The 20,412-nt window shown below is 37.0% G+C and overlaps 1 protein-coding gene across 1 annotated transcript in view; it reads right to left on the bottom strand.

Annotated features, from left to right (window-relative positions):
- LOC150109184 (acylamino-acid-releasing enzyme-like) overlaps positions 1 to 20,412 on the bottom strand; it is a 467,476-nt gene that overhangs the window by 271,161 nt on the left and 175,903 nt on the right. Inside the window, exon 8 of the mRNA XM_090411884.1 lies at positions 1,607 to 1,647. Within this exon, the coding sequence (XP_090268010.1) occupies positions 1,607 to 1,647 (41 nt within the window). The remainder of the gene's footprint in view (positions 1 to 1,606; positions 1,648 to 20,412) is intronic.

Here is a 20,412-nt window from a genome sequence, read left to right as displayed (position 1 = left end):
AACACCGTTCTCTTATCATCTTTCAGCTCAATCAAATGATACAGTACGGAGCTGAAATCAAATTTCAGTTCATACTATATCATCCCTATATTTTATAATATAAATTAAAAAATGTTATATTACATAGCAAAAAAAATTGTTATATACTATTTGCAACCAAAATTAGCTTTTGGTTGAAATAGGATAGCTTCAATACCAAATAAGTCTTGCTATTATTTAATACTGTTCTAAATTAGGAACGACATGAAATAAAGTTTTCAGGAAATTTTTTTCATCTTACACTTATTAATTTAGAAATATCTCAAATGTTTAGTTTTCTTGATTTCAATGACAATGATTATGATGATATGTCTTTGGGTTATCTTGATTAAGTACTTGCAGAATGATCTGAATAGGATGGAATTGTGGGCATTTTAAAATGGCTATCAGATATCCAATGTTGTATTATATTGGTGGGATTATGGCAGAAGAAACTGATCAGAGTAAGGATCTTGAAGTTTTAGCAGATAGGAAGTTGAAGTTCAACAGCCTTATAGCAAAGATTGCAAATACAACTGGGAGAATAATTGGAATGCTGAAACAAACTCTGGCATGCAAAGAGAAGGAAGTCCTTTTGCCTCTTTACAAGGGGCTCGATGAGACCTCACTTGGACTATTGTGTCTCCTGGTTTCCATGGTTATTCTGATAGAGTGGAGAGAGAGTGCAAGGGAGAGTGTTAAAAATGATATTAGGATTCCATAATTCTAATTGATTATGAAGATACTAGCAATCAAGAGAGAGAGAGAGAGAAGTGATATGATTGAGAGGGTCATACAGGATCTCAGTAGATGGAATTTTACATTTTAGGGAGGGTGAGAAAAGTACGAGAGGGCATCTTTGGAAGCTGAAAATGAATGCTACCAAGAAGTGGGTGAGATCTAGATTTTTCTCTCACAGAGTGGTGGGTGACTGGAATGGATTGCCAGTAAATGTTGTGTGTGTGTGTGTGCAAGGCAGTGTGAATGAATTCAAGATCAAGCATGACAGCTGGTGCATTTAGAATGTGGGCTCTGTCAATGAGTCCCTGATTTTCTGGATGTCTCTCTTAATAATAATAATATGCTATTCATCTGTTAACTGCAACTCTTCATACTAATACTTCATATACTTTAAATACTGATAATCTTCTGTTCCACTGAGTTCGAGATTGTTCAAGAAGGCAATTTCAATGTTCATTCTGTTTTTTCTTGTTTAAATGCAGGTTATACAAAATTGTAAGGTGAGTACAGCTTTTATTAACTAATTAAAAATTATAAAATAACAGGTAACTAATATATGTGGTAAAGAAAACTTACATGGCAAGGAAACTTAAATGTGATAAAAACTAACTGATAAACTTTGAATATGGGGAGAAAAAGTCCTCTAAGTTTTTTAAATATACGCTATAGAACAAAAGTTCATGGTGGAGCTAATGAATTTTGCAATCTTAACCAGTTTTATAAAACAAATTTAAATTTGTTAAGAAATTTTCAATTTATTTAAAATTTCAGATTTTAATTTAAATTTTATTCATACCTATCTATCTATACGTGTGTGTGTAAATTTGGAATTAATTTAAATACTTACAGTATTCTGCAGTTTCAAGATCTATATAGTATATTGAACTCCTAGAAAAAAAATATTCATATTTCAGCATGGACAATGATTCTTTCAGCATAGCTAGAAATTAATCGAAATTGGAACACCTTCAGAAATCAAAAATATAACTCTGACTGAATTATATTTAACTCAAATTTATTTTGCATCATATGCTGGTATCATATGTGTGTGTGTGTGTTTATGCACTTGAATCCCTTGGCTTTATTCACAGATACAAATACTCTAAGAATAATTGAAATTATTAAACATTATATTACTTGTTAATTTGAAACTACCTGTAATTTGCTACCCGAATATTGGTCAATTTTATAAAATTTACTCAGATAAAAATAAAGTATACAAAACAAAATCCTTGAACAATGTCAAAGATGAAGAGTGAAATGCATCAGATGCAGTACTTAATTTATTGAAAATTAGCAAACAAATATTTCATACTGAAACTAATAATACATCAACAGTGAGGAATAAGCAAAACAAGCAGTTTAAAGAGAGAAGGGAATATAAGTCAAATAATCAGCTAAGCAGTTAAACAATTACTTATTATTTGCCTTATTATAATATAATAATATTGTTATTATAGGTGCTGCACATTAGAAGAATCACATTAAGTAGATAATTTATCATTTCTGATATTTACAATGGATAAGAATCTCCCAACTTTTTGAGATAGAGAGGCAATCATTTTGATTTAAATTTGGACTTGTAATAAGGCCTATTAATGTTTTTTCAAAGACATTCATATTTAAAACTGCTTCTATGCAGAAGGCAAGCATCATTCTAGAGGATACTGTGTTACGTCTCAATGCTATTGTATAAAATCCAACTTTTGTGGTTTAAGGTACTCACTCAATATAAAAGGGTGGTCTGAAAGTTCTTGCCCTTGACCATAGATGGCAACAACAACAAGATTTTTTTCTTCTAAGTTGGTATATCTGTCATAAGCATCCAAATGAAATTGCAAGTCATTCTATAAAGTAGTTTGTTTTATACAGCTGTCTGAAGCAAAATTGTTGTCTGTATCAATTGAAATGGATAAAATCGAGTATCATGAAGTTATAAAATTCTTTGTAAAAGAAGGTTTGGTGGCAAAACAAATTCATTCGAAGTTCATAAAAGTTTATGGACACTCTTCTCCTTCGTTTTCGACAATTAAGAAATGGGCTGCCAAGTTTAAACATGACCGTACCAGCCTTGAAGATGATCCACATGAAGGACGTCCAAAAAGTGTAACAACATCAGAAATCATTGATCAAGTGCACGATATGGTATTGGATGACCGGCGAGTCAAAGTGCATGAAATTACTGAGACTATAGGCATTTCAAAAAAACGTGTAGGATACATTTTGCATATAGAATTGGAAATGATAAAGCATTGCACAAGATGGGTGCTGCGCTTGCTCACAGCAGATCAAAAACATGCACGCATGAAAATCTCTGAACAGTGCTTGGAACATTTTAACAAGAATAAAACGGATTTTGTGCATTGATTTATTACTATAGATGAGACTTGGATTCACCATTACACACCAGAATCCAAACAGCAGTCAAAACAGTAAACAGAAGTTGGTTGTTCAGTGCCAAAGAAGACAAAGTCGGTTCCATCAGCAAGAGAGGTCATGGCATGGGTGTTTTGGGATACTAAAGGCATTTTGTTTATTAATTATCTTGAAAAGGATAAAACAATAACTGGGGAATATTATTTCGATCTTTTAATCAGACTAAATGAAAAAATTTGTGAGAAAAGACCTGGTTTGCAGAAGAAAATAATCATTTTTCATCAGGACAATGCACCTGCCCACAAAGGTGTTTTAGCAATGGGAAAATTAAGGGATCTGCACTATGAATTGTTGGAACATTCACCCTATTCCCCTAGATTTGTCTCCCGCTGACTTCTATCTCTTCACAAAACTAAACCTCTTTCTTGCTGGTCAGCGTTTTTCTTCGAATCAAGGCGATTGCAGCTGTAGAGGGGTATTTTGCAGATCTTACTGAGAACCACTACAGTGATGGGATAATGGAGCTGGAACATCGCTGGAATAAATGTATTAGTCTTAAGGGAGATTATGTTGAAAAATAAAAATAATTTTGACATTATAAATTTGTTTTTTCATTGTTAGGCCGAGAACTTTTCAGACCACCCTCTTAATACTGATATTCACCAATCCTTTTTTTCCACAGAATGGCTATCAAAAGTATGTTAGTTACACTCACAAGGAATCTGTAAAAATCAGCTAGAGATAGAAGCAAAAGTTTGCTGTTTGTAGCTGGTAAAAGATTAGAAATTTTGTTGACTAGAAACTATTTGGGTATTAGATGAATTTCTTCAAGATTCATCTGTTAATAGGTTTGAAAATGCCTAAAATATATGAACCAAATAGTACGTTCTACTGCAGTATCCTTGAGCGTAAAGTTGTAAGAGTCTGTTACACTGAATTGTGATGAGGATTGTTGCAATCCAATTCCATTAGTGCTTTGATTATGAGAAGATGCTATTGTAAAGATAAACAACAACAAACATTATGTACGCTGTTATAATTAAGGATTTGACTTGCAACTGTAATTCTTTGGGAGGCATGCTGCACAGACTTTTGATGTATACATCTGCCATTGAATGTAGGTTTCTAATATACCACTAATTAACAAGGGACCAGAGAAACAACAAAGAAGGATAAATTTTAAAAGGAAGGATAGAAAAGGAAAACTCTCCTTTTCGATAGTGGACTATAGGAAAGCGATAAGTGCAATTTCAGAATGAAACAAATGACAAACAGATCATCTACATAGCAGACCCAGAAGGACCGAGGATTAATGATAGAAAACAATGTATTCTCTATCCTTTTGTCTCTTGTTACATGACATTAACATTAATTACATAAAAATTATGGCGACAATTACCATGTTGGAATAATAACTTCAAACCAAAATGGGGTGCTTAAGGGTCAAAGCTGTATAACTGACAGGAGACCTCCACATAGCCTTTAAAGGAATGTGGAGAACCGACCAGGGCTTCTGACCTAATGTCCAATCCTCACCTTCTCGTGGTGCACCCTGTTGGGTATCTACTTGGATACTGAACAAACGAGGATGGGCTGGCAATTTGGGATTTAGTCGATCAAATTGTATTCTTATTGGTTAAACCAAAATAAAAAATGATCGTACAACATGACAAAATTTCATGCCGGCTGGGGCGTCGGCCGGTTAAACAAGGCCCCCGTTGTTTTCGCCAGGGGACCAGGGCGAACAGCGAAAAGTCAGGTACTGGAACAAATCTGAAAACACACTCCAACTCAACATCACCAGAGTTAAAGATCGGTACTATCAACATAAGAAGCCTGAATGGCAAAGAAATGGAGCTAGCAGAGGAATTAGATAAGTACCAGATCGACATAATAGGGGTGACTGAAACAAAAAAGACAAAAACTGGTGAGATCTTTCTGAGCAATAAATACAAAATGTTATATTCAGGCAATGACAATCAAGGAAAAGAAGAAGTAGCCACAGTATTCAACACAAAATATGAGGCTAATCTTGAATGGCAGGCAGTCTCAAGTAGAGTAATGTAGGCAAATATGAGAATGGGGAACTGGACGATGAGACTCATTTGTGCCTGTGGTCCCACAGAAGGTTCTACTAAGGTAGAATTGGAAGAATTTTTTGAGGCTTTAGAAAAAGCAACCGACACAATGAAGAAGGAAAAGTTGGTCCTTGTTGGGGATCTAAATAGCAGAGTAGGAAATGATTGTCAGACATACAAAAATATTTTGGGAAAATTTGGAGAAAAGAGCAAAGCTAATAATAATGGCAAATATCTGTTGGATTTCTGCTCAGGACATGGACTGGTTATTACTAATACCATGTTCCAACATAAAAATGTGCACAAATTCACATGGAGAGAAGAGGCAAGGAATAAGAAAAGTCTCATTGACTATGTTATTGTTGATAGTGATGTTTTCTCCCTGGTGCGGGACACCAGAGTGTACAGAGGATTTGAAATTGGAAGTGATCACTATTTAGTCTTCAGCAGGATAAAATTGAATTTCATATTGAAAAGAATAACATGTAAGAATGTTTTAAAGCGAATAAAAGTTGAGCAGTTCTCAGATGTGAACTGTAGACTAAAATATACAAAGATTATTCAAGAAAAAATGAAAGAGTTTGAGAACAGGAATCAAACCTTGGAGATTCAGTGGCAAGCCCTGAAGAAAACACTGATTTGATTCAGCCAGAGAGGCATGTGGTGAAGTTGTCTGCAAGGATAGAAAAATTAGACCTCCATGGTGGACACAGGAAGTTAAAGAGGCAGTGAAAGAAAAGAAAGCATATCAAAAGTTCCTGGCAAATAAGTCAGCTTGTGCTCTTAGAGAATACAGAGACAAATGCAAGAATACTAAACACTGTGTAAAACTAGCTAAGCAAAAGTTATTATTATTATTATTATTATTATTATTACGGGCAACTCCAGGGAGTCATTAGACTCATCGAGGGAGGCCCCAAATCATTTTCATCACAACTATTCGACATTCATACAGTATCTATCATACCTCGCCTTAAACTCATTCACTGTCACAGCATCCACCACAGACTCAGGGAGCGCATTCCACTCATTCACTACTCTAAAAGTAAAGAACCCAGCTCTAACACCTTTACTAACCACACTTTTGCCCAGTTTCCATGGATGTCCCCTAGTCCTCCCACAACCAGCCCTGTTCTCAAAAATATCTTCTGAATTAATTTTATAGAAACCCTTCAGTAATTTGAATGTCTCAATCATATCTCCCCTCCTCCGCCTATCAACCAATTTTTGCAACCCACAAATCCTCAACCTGTTCTCATACGGTTCATTCCACAGACCTGCTATCATCTTGGTCACTCGCCTCTGGATCCTCTCCACCTCCTCCCCATCAAGAAGAAACCTAGGTGACCAAATCTGAGCACAGTAGTCGAGATGAGGTCTTATCAAGGCTCGATACAGAGGAACAATAACCTGCTTGTCTCTGCTTGTCAACGTATTCTTCAGCAACCATTTTCTTCTATCCAATCTTGTATTTTCCTCTTGACTATTTTCTCTAAGACCTTGATAATGATTCCTGTTATGCTGATTGGCCGGTAATTTTCAACAGCAGCCTTGGAACCACCTTTGTGCAGTGGAACTATTTTCCCCTCTTTCCACCCCCTTGGGACTGACCCAGTCCTGAGGCTCAAATTAAACATAATGGTCAAGGGCACTGACAATTCTTTGGCCGCTTCACGTACGACACGAGCTGGTATACCATCCAATCCCACAGATGTATTGACATTGAGGTTCTGTAATAGACTAGTTACCTCTACCTCATTCATCACAATTCCAGTATAAGCTGTTGGTTCCTCCATTTCCGCAAAGCCACCACCTGGATGATATACTCTTGCAAAGTGCTCGCTCAGTAATTCCACAACATCGACTGATTCAGTTACCTCCCTACCCTCAGCATTTTTTAAGATCATTCTACCATGAGCATTTTTCCTTTTACTTGCAACATATTGAAAAAACTGTTTGGGATTCTCTTTAGCCTGCATGGCCAATTTCCTTTCGTAATCTGCTTTTGCTTTTCTTACCACCCTTGTTACCATCCTGGCCTGAGTTTATACTGTTCATGCACCTGATGGTCACCCTTCTCCTTAAATTCCCTCCACAATTGTTTCTTTTTTTGCAGCTCAAGCTTAATAGTGTTATTCATCCATTTAACCCCTACCTGATTTATTATTCGGACTCTTGGTATACAGTCAACCATTGCCTCCTGCAAACAGTTCTTAACCACCTCCCATGCACCATCAACATCCAGCCCTTGCAGTTTTACATGCCATGGCATTGAGCCAAGCACACACCTAAGCTTGTCATACTTACCAGCCCGGTAATTCCACATATACCCTGTCTTAATTGTAAATTCGACTCCTTTAGCCACCTCCCAAGTCATGACCTTATGGTCACTCTCACCAATTGGTGGCAACATGGTCATGTTCGTTACAGCTACATTCTCAGTTGCAATTACTAGGTCCAGCACTCTCTGCCCCCTGGTATTTTCCAATACATGTTGCCGTAGATAGTTGTCCCTTAATAACTGCATAAAATCCAATTCCTTCCTCCCATGTGCCCTCTCCTCTTTCCAGTCAATGTTACCATAATTGAAATCACCCATAATAATTACCCTCCTTCCATTCATTTCTTCTATTTGCTTATGCATACTATTCCCACCATCCACTCCATCACCCGGTCTATAGCAGCACCCAATTGTATATTTTGTTCTGCTAGATTGTATCTCACACCAAACAGCCTCAAATGTGCTTTTTTCCCCATCCTGCAGTTCAACTTCTATACTCCTTGGCTGAAGCTCATCAGCTATCATCAATAACACTCCTCCCCCCTTTTTATTCACCCTGTCACTCCTGAACACGCTATACCCATCGCATTCAATCCCACTAGCTTTATCATCTTCTGTCAGCCATGTTTCACTAATACCGACAACCTGTGGCCTGGAAGTGCCAACCATGGCCAAAAACTCTTCCTTCTTGTTCCTAATACTCCTGGCATTAGTGTACATGAATCGCAGAAGCCCATTTGTCCCATCCCTACTTTGATTCCTTATACTAATTATCCCATTCTGATTTGTTGTCCGTCGTACTCGCCCGGGCGTAATATACTCATTCATACACTTAACTGCCCCCCCCTAAAGTCTGCATATCTACTCCCCCCCCTCTTAATAAATCTAGTTTCCCTGAGTCTGTACATCCACTTCCACATCATTCATCAACACTCTTTCAAGTCTCCGTACACCAACTCCATTCAAATGTAACCCATCCATCTTATATAAGTCCTTTCGCCCATCGAACTCATTCCACACATCCACAAATTCCACACCACTCTCCATGCATAACCCACGCATAAAGTCATTGGCAATTATGGCCCTCCTTCTAAACACTTCGCTGTCATACCGCGGTAAGATACTCACCATCCTAACTCTCTCACTCTTCTCTTTTGCTACCTCAAACAACTCCCTCACATCCTCTATCATTTCCATTTTGTCCTCTTTCAAATCATTCGTTCCTGCCACTATTATCATCTCTTTCACCCTCTGTTTTTGCAGTCGAATAGATTCGCTGACGTCCTTTATGTTCGCACCCGGCTGGTACGACTTCGTTAAACTCTCAATTATTACGCCTCTTAATAGCGAATCCCCATACAGCACTCGCTCCTTCATTTTATTGACGTTTACGTACATTCTATTTTTTGCCGTCACAGACTTCCGCCGGTTATTTGTCGGTACGTTCAACACACATTTTTGCATACGCTCCAGTTGTCGTTTGGCTCTGTGTATCGCGCCATGTAAACGGGCAATTTCGCTACTCGCATTTATCTCACCATTTTCATTATCGATCAAATCATCCATTCCTTCGGTGTTTCTACCTTCATTTACACTTTCAGCGACGCTCTCACACATATCTGGCACTACCACGCAATTCTCTAGTACACCGCCATTTTCTACATTCTGACTACCGTTAACGATATCAGTCTCGATACACGAAACACGCTTGAAGTCCTCATTCTCTTTACACTTTCTACACATATTAACTCCACTATCACTTTCTAACCAGACTCCTACCGCTCTTCGCAAGGCATACATCTCACAGACAGCACATTGCATAAATTCTTTTACATCAAAACTCTTAAGCAAGCATGGCGACCTGGCCGCCATTTTTTTCTTTATCGGTGCCATGTGTACGCTATCTTTTCTTAAAAATAATAATTAAAATAACAGAAAACACGCAAAAATTGCACAGACACACCAAGAATCAAAAAGCAAACAATACTACTTAAAATTCTGGTAAAATATCTAATGTTAACACAAAATAATACTGATCTTTCCAGGAGCTCTCGACAAGCCGACGATCTAATCCGTGCGACACCAAGCGACCTCGATGGGTTATGGGAGGACTTTGGCAAGAATACAGAAAATAAATATCAAGAAGATGGCAAAATATTCTGGAGGTTGTTGAAGAAGCTTAGGAATGGAGGAAAGAGTGCTGTAAAAGGAGTTAGAGATAATAAAGGTGACATGAAAACAGGAGAAAAAGATATCCTTGAAGTATGGAGTAATTACTTTGAAAAATTGCTAAATGTAACAAGCAGTGATGACAGCACAGTGATAAAAAACACTGACCAGGCATGCAGTCAGGAATACATATCCATACTTGAAGTAGAAAAAGCCATCAAAGGCTTGAAATATGGAAAGGTAGTAGATGATATTCGACCAGAAATGCTGAAATATGGGTATAAAAGTCTTACAGTGGCTGCACTGCATAGTTCAGAAAGCCTGGACAGAGGGACGAATTCCCAGTGATTGGAGTAGAGCTCTCATAGTACCCATATATAAAAAGGGAAATAAAACTGAATGTGAGAATTACAGAGGTATTTCCCTATTGAGTGTTTCTGGCAAGATCTATGCAAGTATACTTGAGAAACAGTTAAGAATTGTGGAAGAAAAGCTTGGTGAAGAACAAGCTGGATTCAGGCCAAATAGAGGCTGTCAGGATCAGATCTTCACTTTATGACAAATAGTTGAGAAATCATGGGAATATAACAAAGATCTGTATTTAAGTTTTGTCGATCTGGAAAAGGCATATGACAAGGTGCCAAGAGAGAACTATTCAATACGCTACAGTTATATGGTGTCAATGGGGCATTATATCAAGCAATACTTAGTCTTTATTTGAGTTGTAAGTCAGCAGTTAGAATTGAAGGAAGTACAGGAAAGTGGTTTAATGTTAAATCTGGTGTGAGACAAGGATGTACATTATCCCGTCTGTTATTCATTATCTATATGGATCACATTATGAAGGAAAGTGGGCCATATTTTTTTCCAACAAGCATTCAGCGTAGAGGGTTGTAATTCCTTAATGGAAAGAGAAATAATTTTTACACAATTCAATATTGAAAACTCTTTTCACACTTGAGGCAGTGTCATGTTCGAATTAGATTCCATTTTTCCCAAAATTAATTGAAATGTTCGCCGAATATAATATGACTTAAATGTTGATATTATTCCTTGGTCGAGCGGTTGAATAAGTGAAGTAGTATTAGGAGGCAAAAAAGTTATTTTAATATTCGGATGGCTTAAATTTGTTGGGTGGCCCGGTGCGTTATATCTAAAATTAGTAGAATTTTGAAGCCCATATTCTTTATCTTTGTGTAACTTTCTACATTGGGTACAAAACACTTGAAAAACCAATTTTCAAACATGCTAGCTGTAACCCATGCCTTTTTGTTGGCCCGCCAATAAACAGGTAGGATGGACTTGTCGAGCCCTTTCATCCCACGAGGATTTGCAGATCGGTTTATAAACATTGGCTTTGTCATGTAATCACCTGATGCATTACTACAAAACAGTACAGTTGTTGGATTCTGATTATGTAGAGATTAAAGTAATTATTATTTGCTTCAGAATCCAACATGATCTTCCATCACATAGGCTAGACTTGTAAATATTATTTAATGTAAACAACTTATTTTACAATTTAATATTCATATAACTACCTTTAATTTTATCTAATATTTAATTATTTCTATGTTAATATAGAATTTATATTTGATAATTTAACTGCACATTAATTGAAATGTAAATATTCTCTATTTATTCCTATTTGTAGAAATTTAACGTTATGTAATAGCTCAATTTTATTATGTTTTGTTTTGTTGTCATGGAGACGCATGTAAGTAAACAGCACGTTTTTGGAACACCACGTGAGGAGAAAGCTTATTGAAAAAAGTTTTAAAGAAATCACGAGAACAATTTAGGCGGGAAGAATGGATATAAAAAGCAACGAACGCTGAAATTATATTATTAAGAGAGAGAAAGGAGAGGATTGGAATTAGGTTGGAATTGGAGCATTCGGGAATCACAGTGCGATAATAGCGAGTCGGCAAGTCCCTCAAGCAGCTAATAAAGTCTACTAGTCGAGAGGCGGTTAGCTAATAAATTGTAGAATAACAATTACAGCTACGGAAGACAGCTGAGTGACTACTAAATAGACTAGCGATATTTGAGTTGAGATTTAATTTCAGGGCCAACCTGTCAAGGACACACAGAATCTTGAAATAAAGCACGGAGTTACTAGAATAGTAGAGGCTGTAAAATTGAAGTTTGCCGTTAGCTGTGCTTAGAATTATAGTGCCTAAAGAATTAATCGAATGCCGGAGGAATGAACAACCGTGCATATAAAACCTTAAGTTAAGGAATTATTCTGTATTGCCTTATTTCATGAGTGATCAGTAGTACTTTATGCAACAACGTTTGTTTATGTGTATTGTGACAGATGATTAATTCAGTTATTGCTTAGAAGAATTTATTTAATGAGTGCCGTTTACTGTTTAAAGTGTTTACAGTTGTAAAAAGTGTAAATGTATAAGTAGATGAAGATAGAAGATTATCGGTAAGATTATTCCAACTATTAATATTCCTATACAGAGAAGTGTGAGAGTTTCATCCTAGAATTTCCTTATACTAACAGTAACTATTGAGGAAGTTAGCTAAAGTGAAAATTTAAAAGTGTTTGTGAAGAGGTATTACTGTAATTTTTGTTGTATTTGGAACTTAAGGAACTGTGAGAAGACCGTATCATAGAGATAACAGATTTACCATTGTATGAGTTGAATGAATGAATTTACCTGAGGAGTTAAAATGTATGTGATATCTTAATTACTGATTTGAACTTAAGTGTAAAATTTGTAATTCTAAAATTAAATGTTTGTTTTTGTTTTGCCTGAATCTCTTTTACTGCACCATTCATAAAATATTCGAACCAAAGCAGGTAAATTGAGTAAGTTAAATATACTCGGCCAGTATATATAATAACAACATATAAAGGAAGGGTAGTTGGGAGTTGGTTTATCTTCAATTCTTGAACTAATTCAGATATAAAGTGGCGCAGTCTTTAAATATAAATTTTCTTTATATTTGAATTAGAAATCAACTTACAACTTATCAATTAGTTAAGAACATCGTAATAGTAATCATGTCGGATACAAAGTACAGATTAAGAAGAAGTAGGATCCAACACAGTAATTCTATCTTTGGAAACTTTAAATCTAGGAGCTGATCCTTCATTTTTCGAAATATAGGTGCGTTTTGGCATTTTCTTCCAATATAACCCAGATTCATCTGCATTGAACACCTGGTCTGCACTGTAACCACCTGCTTTAATGATTTTTGAAAGTTCTGCTGGGTATTTCCAGGCAGCTTCAACATCTGCTGATGCCGATTCTCCCTGGATTTTAAGATTATACAAAGAAAACCACTTTTTAAAGTTTTCGAACCAACCCTTACTGGCAGAAAATCCATGCTGAGAGATTTCTTCTGAAGAATCTTAATGAAGTTCTTTTAAATGTTTATAAACTTTGAGAGCTTTTTGCAAAAAGAATTTTCTTTTGAGTGCAATCTTCTATCCAAATCATTAGAGATTTCTCCTTTTTTCTATTAGAATATCGCGAACCCGAGTAAAGCGCTTTGCACTTACCGTTGACCCAGCAATAACACTTTTTCGGATTTTATGTTCATTTTGTTTGATTGTTTGAATTGATTTGATTTGAATTCATTTAAATTCAGAGTCCTTGCAACAACTCCGGGTTTTTCTACAATTTTCGACCGATCCAAGATTTTAATTTTTTCTCCGAGAGAAATGAATTTCCTCTTCAATGTTGGTTTTTTCCCCTTTCGTTGCAGTTTTAGTGGCCATTACATAAAAATAAACTTTTACGTTTAAAAAAAAAAAGCATTAGATATGTATGTAACTCACCAGAAAATCAACTGCTCTGCTTGGGAATTATGATTTTAAATGTGCTTTCCTGGCAGAAAATGAAGACAATTTTCAATAAGAAACACTTTATACAGTAAACCCTAGATGGCGAATCTATGGCACTCGTGCCAAAGGTGGCACGTCTGAGAATTTTGTTGGCACATCAACGATTTACAGGTGATATCCTTTTATACGCTTATAAATTATTAAAGTTTTTTTTTTAATTGTTACAATATGTACAAGCTGAATTTTGTTTTACACAAGACAGCAGCTATAAAGACATGCATATGACTGGTGCGGTATTAACAAAAGATCGCGCAACCCAAAGACAAAAGCAACCGACAAGTGTTGAGTTGAAATGCTAATTCTCTTCAATCGAATTCCATAACATCTGAAACTGTAATAACAACATTCACTATTAGTTTTAACACATTCACAACAGGGTGTCATTTATCATTCCGATGGAACTTCTCATTACTGACTGGCTCAACTCACACAAATGTTTCAACCCTTGGTTGAATTTTATGGCTTCTTGTTTGCGTTTGAGGTGGCAGGTGAACTCACACATTCATTATATGGCGTGATTCAATTCTTGGTAGTCTTTTATTTTAAGTTAGCCTTTGTGATCTGTCATAATGACATCGAGAATTTCAAATGCAATTAAAAAACACTTATTTCATAATTGAAAAATTGGACAATAGTTTTTAATGAGATACAGTGTTTCAGTGCAACATATGGTTCTGCTTAAGTCTATACAGCGTAGTTTCTGTGAGAGGGGTCATGTGATTTATTAGTTAGTGCTGTTTTTATTCCATCTGTCTCTAATTGCACTATTTGTTGAGAATGACACAGACTGCAAAAGCCTCTGTACAGTACCTTATTCAGTGATACATAAAACTAAATTCGATACTTATTACTTGCGCAATACGGGCAGACACAAATTTAACGAAGGTAAAATTTAATTTTTAAGTCTTGCGGTGAAAAATATGAAAAAAAACATATATAAAAATAAATAAAGCATTACTAGAAATTGTAGACCGCGTTATATCGAAAACGCGTTATACGAGGGTTACACATACATAACAAACTGAAGATAAGGATATTTTGGATACTAGAGTTTTAAAAATTATTAAATTAGATATCAAGCAACATAACAGTGGTCAAAAACATTCTACCACTATTCACCGTTACCGTCTTTCCACCACCTAGAAATATCTATGCCATCATGGGCATAGATATTTGTGACTGTCTTTCTTTCTTACTTACTCTGTGTGGAAAGGGCATCTGCGACCCTACCACTTCTTCTAGCAGAAGGCATCACTCCCAAAACCTGGTGAGGTATGGGAGTGACTATACAGCATTTATGGACATCAAATGGGAAATTTTTTTTTTCACTCCTTTGGGACTTTTGCTGTTTTTCAAGATTCTTGTTAAACAGGTAGGCCAAGTCTGATGTTAACTCCTTGGGACATTTCCTTAAGACACCTGGTGATAGGTCATTAAGTCATATTTACCATAAGGCAAATGACATCTAGCTTAATTAACTCCTCATATACTTCTTGCTCGCTCACCATTAAATCTTCTCTCATTACATTTCCTACACTTGAGATTCTGATTTCACACTGAGGATGATACATCCTGATGAACTGCTCAGGGAATATCTGGACTACATCCTCTGCAGCAGTTACTAATCTCCCCCTTTCATCCATTAACATCATCTTACCATAATCATTCTCCTATCTACTTGCCTCATATCTAAAAAACTCCCGAGGGTTGCTAATTTCTGTTCATATTGTACTTCTGCTACCCTTAGCAACTTAGTCACCCTACTGGTCTGCTCTTTATGTAACTGATTATTATCATTATTTATCTTGTGCTACCTCCAAAGTGCCTTTTCCAGATTTCATGCTTAATTTCATCACTGATCCACTTGAACCTACCTTATTCAGCCTTCAGACCTTCTGTCATCAAGGTACACCTGCCATTTCCTTTGTTCTGTTTTCTGTGATTGGTTTTTTTTTCTATTTCTCGTAATTTTTATTTCATTTCCTTTATTTCTATTTTTTATTTTTTTTAGTTCCTTTGTTCTGATTCTGGAGATTTCTTTTATTTCTCATGAATTCTTTTGTTTTATTTTCTAGTGATTTCATGTTATTTATAATTTATTATATATATATATATATATATATATATATATATATATATTTTTTTTTTAGGAGGAAGGGAAGGGATTTCTTTTATTTCTCAATATTTTCTTTTAAGTTTTCAGAAATTATGTTTCTTTGATATTTCTTTGGTGTTATTTCCCATGACATATTTTATTTCTTGTGATTTCTTTTTTGTTTCATGACAGTGGAGCTATTAATATTTTCACCTTAAATTCAATGTAGTGAATATTGCATTATAATGAACTATGTGTCTGGTGCCTAGGGGTTCACTATGGCATTCGTCTATGGTAATGTGTTTCTTGTAGAAAGGCTTAGACGTTGGTTAAACATGCTTATTAAGGAACTCACAACGTACAAGGGATATAAATTAAATTAAACTTTAATTTAATTTATATCTATATCTCCAATATTTCGTCAATGTCACGTTGCTATCTTCACAGGAACTTAAAATAAAGACACATGCACACAGGCACTACAAACAGTAAATGAGGACTAAGCAGGAAGCTATTGTTTCTTCTAAAAGTCCTGAAGGTGCCCCCCTAGCGGGCTATGTAGGTATTCTTGGCCATTGGGCTGAAGATCTTCTGATGTAAGTCTCCCAAATTTGGGGCAGTCTCATGCAACCAAATTTGTTGAGGTTTGGCATGTTTCTTAGGGCTGAGGCTGATTCCACGAATAGCCTTTCGAATTTGAATTTACTACAGTGCATTACCATGGCTTTCTTCCACTGTATTCTGTGGTGTGTATCCAGAGCATGGTCTGCAAGACCAGAGTGGCTGTACCGGTGAAACTGGATGTAGTCTTTGTGTTCTGAAATTCTGATATTCGCTGTCCTGCCTGTTTGGCCAAAGTAGGACAGCTTACAGCTGCAAGGGACCTGGTATACACTACGTAGGTATAAGGGAAGTGTTTGGTCTTTAGTGGAGCAGATAAGGGACGCCAATTTTCTATATGGTCTGTAACAGGAGGTCATGTCATTTTTTTTAAGATTTTGGTAATTTTTTTCGAGGTGCCTCGGATGTAGGGATTGGTGATGGATTTAGAGTAATCCTTGTTGCAAAGGGGGGGGGTTTACTGGTTTCAATATTTTTTGGATTTTTTCTTGGGGGGGGGGGGGTAGCCATTGACTGAGAAAGTGTTGAAGATGTGTTTAGTTCTGTGGTTAGGGCACTGTCATTTGAAGAGATAAGTTTAGCCCTGTTGTGTAGTATCTTAATAACTCCATATTGTTGTGTGTGTGGGGGGGGGGGGGGGAACTGTTGGTGAATGTATTTGCCTCTATGGGTGGGTTTTCTATAAACTGAGAAACAAAAGTTCCATCAGGCTGGCGAGTGTCTAGTGTGTCTAAGAAATGGAGGCTGTTGCTTTCCTCTTTTTCCAGGGTGAACTTGATTCTAGGGTGTTGGTGGTTTAAGTATGTTAGGAAGGATAGGAGTGTATCAGAGCCATGAGGCCAAATAGCGAACACATCATCATCAACGTAGCAAAGTTGATGGTTGGTTTTTATGGCGCAGACTTTTGAAGAGGCTTTCTCTTCAAAAGTCTCCATAAAGAAGTTGGCCAAGGGTGGAGAGAGTAGTGAACCCAGGGCTGGCCCCTCTATTTGTTTGTAGAAGTTTCCTTTCCAAATGGAATGGCCCAAGTTCATTATGAACTGAAATAAGGCTGAGATATCGGGAAGAAATTTAGCTTGGATTAGTTCTAAGGTTTCTTTGAGTGGGACATTTGTGAATAAGGAGGAGACGTCAAAACTGACCATTATGTCAGTATGTTGGAGTGTAAGGTTTTCTATGCTGGCTTTGAAGTGGGCTGAGTTTTTTATGTGTGATGGTGTGTTGCCAGTATAGTGTGTGAGTGCTTTGGGCAAATGTTTAGCTAATTTGTATGTGGGAGCATCAATGCCATCCACTGATACACTCCTCTCCTTCTTAACACACTTAAACAACCAACACCCCAGAATCAAGTTCACCCTGGAAAAAGAGGAAAACAACAGCCTCCCTTTCTTAGACACACTAGTCACCCGCCAGCCTGATGGGACCTTGGTTTTCTCAGTTTAGAGAAAACCCACCCATACAGGCAGATACATTCACCAACAATCCCCCCCCCCCACCTCAGAACAATATGGAGTTACTAAGACACTACACAACAGGGCTAAACTTATCTCTTCACATGACAATGCCCTAACCACAGAACTAAACCACATCTTCAACACTTTCTCAGTCAATGGTTACCCCCTCCCCAAGAAAAATCCAAAAAATATTGAAACCAGTAAACCACAACCCCCCCCCCCCCTCTTCACAACAAGGATTACTCTAAATCCATCACCAATCCCTACATCCAAGGCACCTTGGAAAAAATTACCAAAATCTTGAAAAACATGACCTGACCTCCTGTTACAGACCATATAGAAAACTAGCGTCCCTTATCTGCTCCACTAAAGACCAAACACTTCCCCTATACCTACCTGGTGTATACCAGGTCCCTTGCAGCTGTAAGCTGTCCTACTTTGGCCAAACAGGCAGGACAGCGAATATCAGAATTTCAGAACACAAAGACTACATCCAGTTTCACCAGTACAGCCACTCTGGTCTTGCAGACCATGCTCGGGATACACACCACAGAATACAGTGGAAGAAAGCCATGGTAATGCACTGTAGTAAATTCAAATTCGAAAGGCTATTCGTGGAATCAGTCTCAGCCCTAAGAAACATGCCAAACCTCAACAAATTTGGTTGCATGAGACTGCCCCAAATTTGGGAGACTTACATCAGAAGATCTTCAGCCCAATGGCCAAGAATACCTACATAGCCCGCTAGGGGGGCACCTTCAGGACTTTTAGAAGAAACAATAGCTTCCTGCTTAGTCCTCATTTACTGTTTGTAGTGCCTGTGTGCATGTGTCTTTATTTTAAGTTCCTGTGAAGATGGCAACGTGATGTTACCGAAATATTGGAAATATAGATTAAAGTTTAATTTAATTTATATCCCTTGTACGTTGTGAATTCCTTAAGTTATTTAATAAGTATGGTAATGTGTATCACTACTTACATGCATACAAACCATACAGTTATTTTTCACAAAAACTTCAACTTATATCTTCAACAACTATTGTTCACCTGAACTATGAAAACTTTATATAATTCCTTCTACAAAAGGATGGTACATGTACATTTGTCTGATCTATCATTTCATGTTAAAAAATGCAAAACCCTAGAATTTGATTTGTGATCTGCTGTGGCTCAAAATTTCTTTGCACTCTGATTCATTCATTTACAATTTTTATCACTTTCCAAATCCTGATAACTTATTCATCCCAGAAACATGATTTACTGCAGTCTAGTTAATGAAACAGTGAAATGTCATCTTTCTTGGGAATGTTATTGTTCATAACATTGGCGCACCCAGGGAGAGGCCAAGGGGCCCTGGCCCCCACCGAAAGAAAAAGGAAAAAACACTACAAAAATTCCTAAAAATCTTTCCCTAATTAAAATTTTTTTTTTTTTTTTTTTTTAAATTTATGTTGTGTCGTGTCTTCTATTTCTATGCTACTTATGAATTAGCGGTCACATAAGGTGGGAATACCCTACAGCTCTCAGGAATCCTGGCCGCTGTGAACGAAGTACTGCTCGGAGCTACTTCGTTTGCCCAAGCTGGGCCAGAGGAGATCACAAGTATCATGTATTGGCGATCACTGCAGATGCTCAGTTAGATTTGTGCCCCCCCCCGCCCAAAAAAAAAGATTAAATCTTGAGTGCTCGGCCCCCTCCAAGATTAAATCCTGAGTGCACCACTGGTTTATAAAGCACAACATCTTTCCCAACTTCATTGATAGAGCTGGAAAAAAATATCATTGCCAGCAAAGTCTTTGATGTTAGTGACTTAGCATATGTCCATTTACCTACCAGATTACTGGATAGCCCTCATTCATTCACATCAGAATGTGCTTTGTGCTGTACCAGTGAGAAAAAAGGAATGAGACAAAGCTTAGCAGAAATGTGCAAGCACAATCGAATTCCAAATAAACTGTAGACATTAGAACTCAGACACCATAACCAGATCCCATTTCCTTTTCACTGAAATGTCTATTAACCAGCCACTAACAGTCTTGTGTCCTTCGGTACTACAATGGTAACACAAGATGATTTCTACTCCTTCTTTCATGATCTGATTACTGTAGAATGGGTTTATTTATTTATTTTATTTTCTGCTTCATTACAATATATATATATATATGTTAAAGATACCAAGAAATTTTATACTTGATTTTAATCCTTTTCCCAAGTAAACAAACAAAGTTTTGCATGTGAAATATATTCACATTTGAGCTATTGTATATAGAGGCTAATGACTTCATATCACTTGCCTCAGTATGTATCCCATAATGCAAAGCACACCTCCTTTCAGGCATGTATGATGAATTGCATAATGGAAAGGGCCACTACCTAAACCGGTTTCGACCTTATAGGTGAATGGGCTCTAAAAATAAGACGATCCCAAAAGATCGCCCAACTCAGCGTTGTTCCACTCAGTGACAGGCTCACCCCATCACCGAGAAGAACTTCTCAGCACTGGCTCTACCCAGTAGCAGGCTCACCCCACCACCAAGCAGAGCCATAATCTCAGCGGTGGTCCCACTCAGAGACAAGCAAAATCCTATCCCCAAGCAGAGCCTCTCAGAACCCAAGCCTAACTCGCACCAGTTTCAACCTTTATTGAGGTTTCATCAGTGAGTAGAACAACCAGTTTCGACCTTTATTGAGGTCTCTTCAGCGGGAGCTAGACC

The sequence above is a fragment of the Typopeltis vanoorti genome, chromosome 2, assembly GCF_054136105.1.
Source record: "Typopeltis vanoorti isolate ZY-2024b chromosome 2, IOZ_Tvanoo_1.0, whole genome shotgun sequence".
In the NCBI taxonomy this organism is placed as follows: domain Eukaryota; kingdom Metazoa; phylum Arthropoda; class Arachnida; order Uropygi; family Thelyphonidae; genus Typopeltis; species Typopeltis vanoorti.
This window is presented reverse-complemented; position numbering and strand designations above follow the sequence as displayed.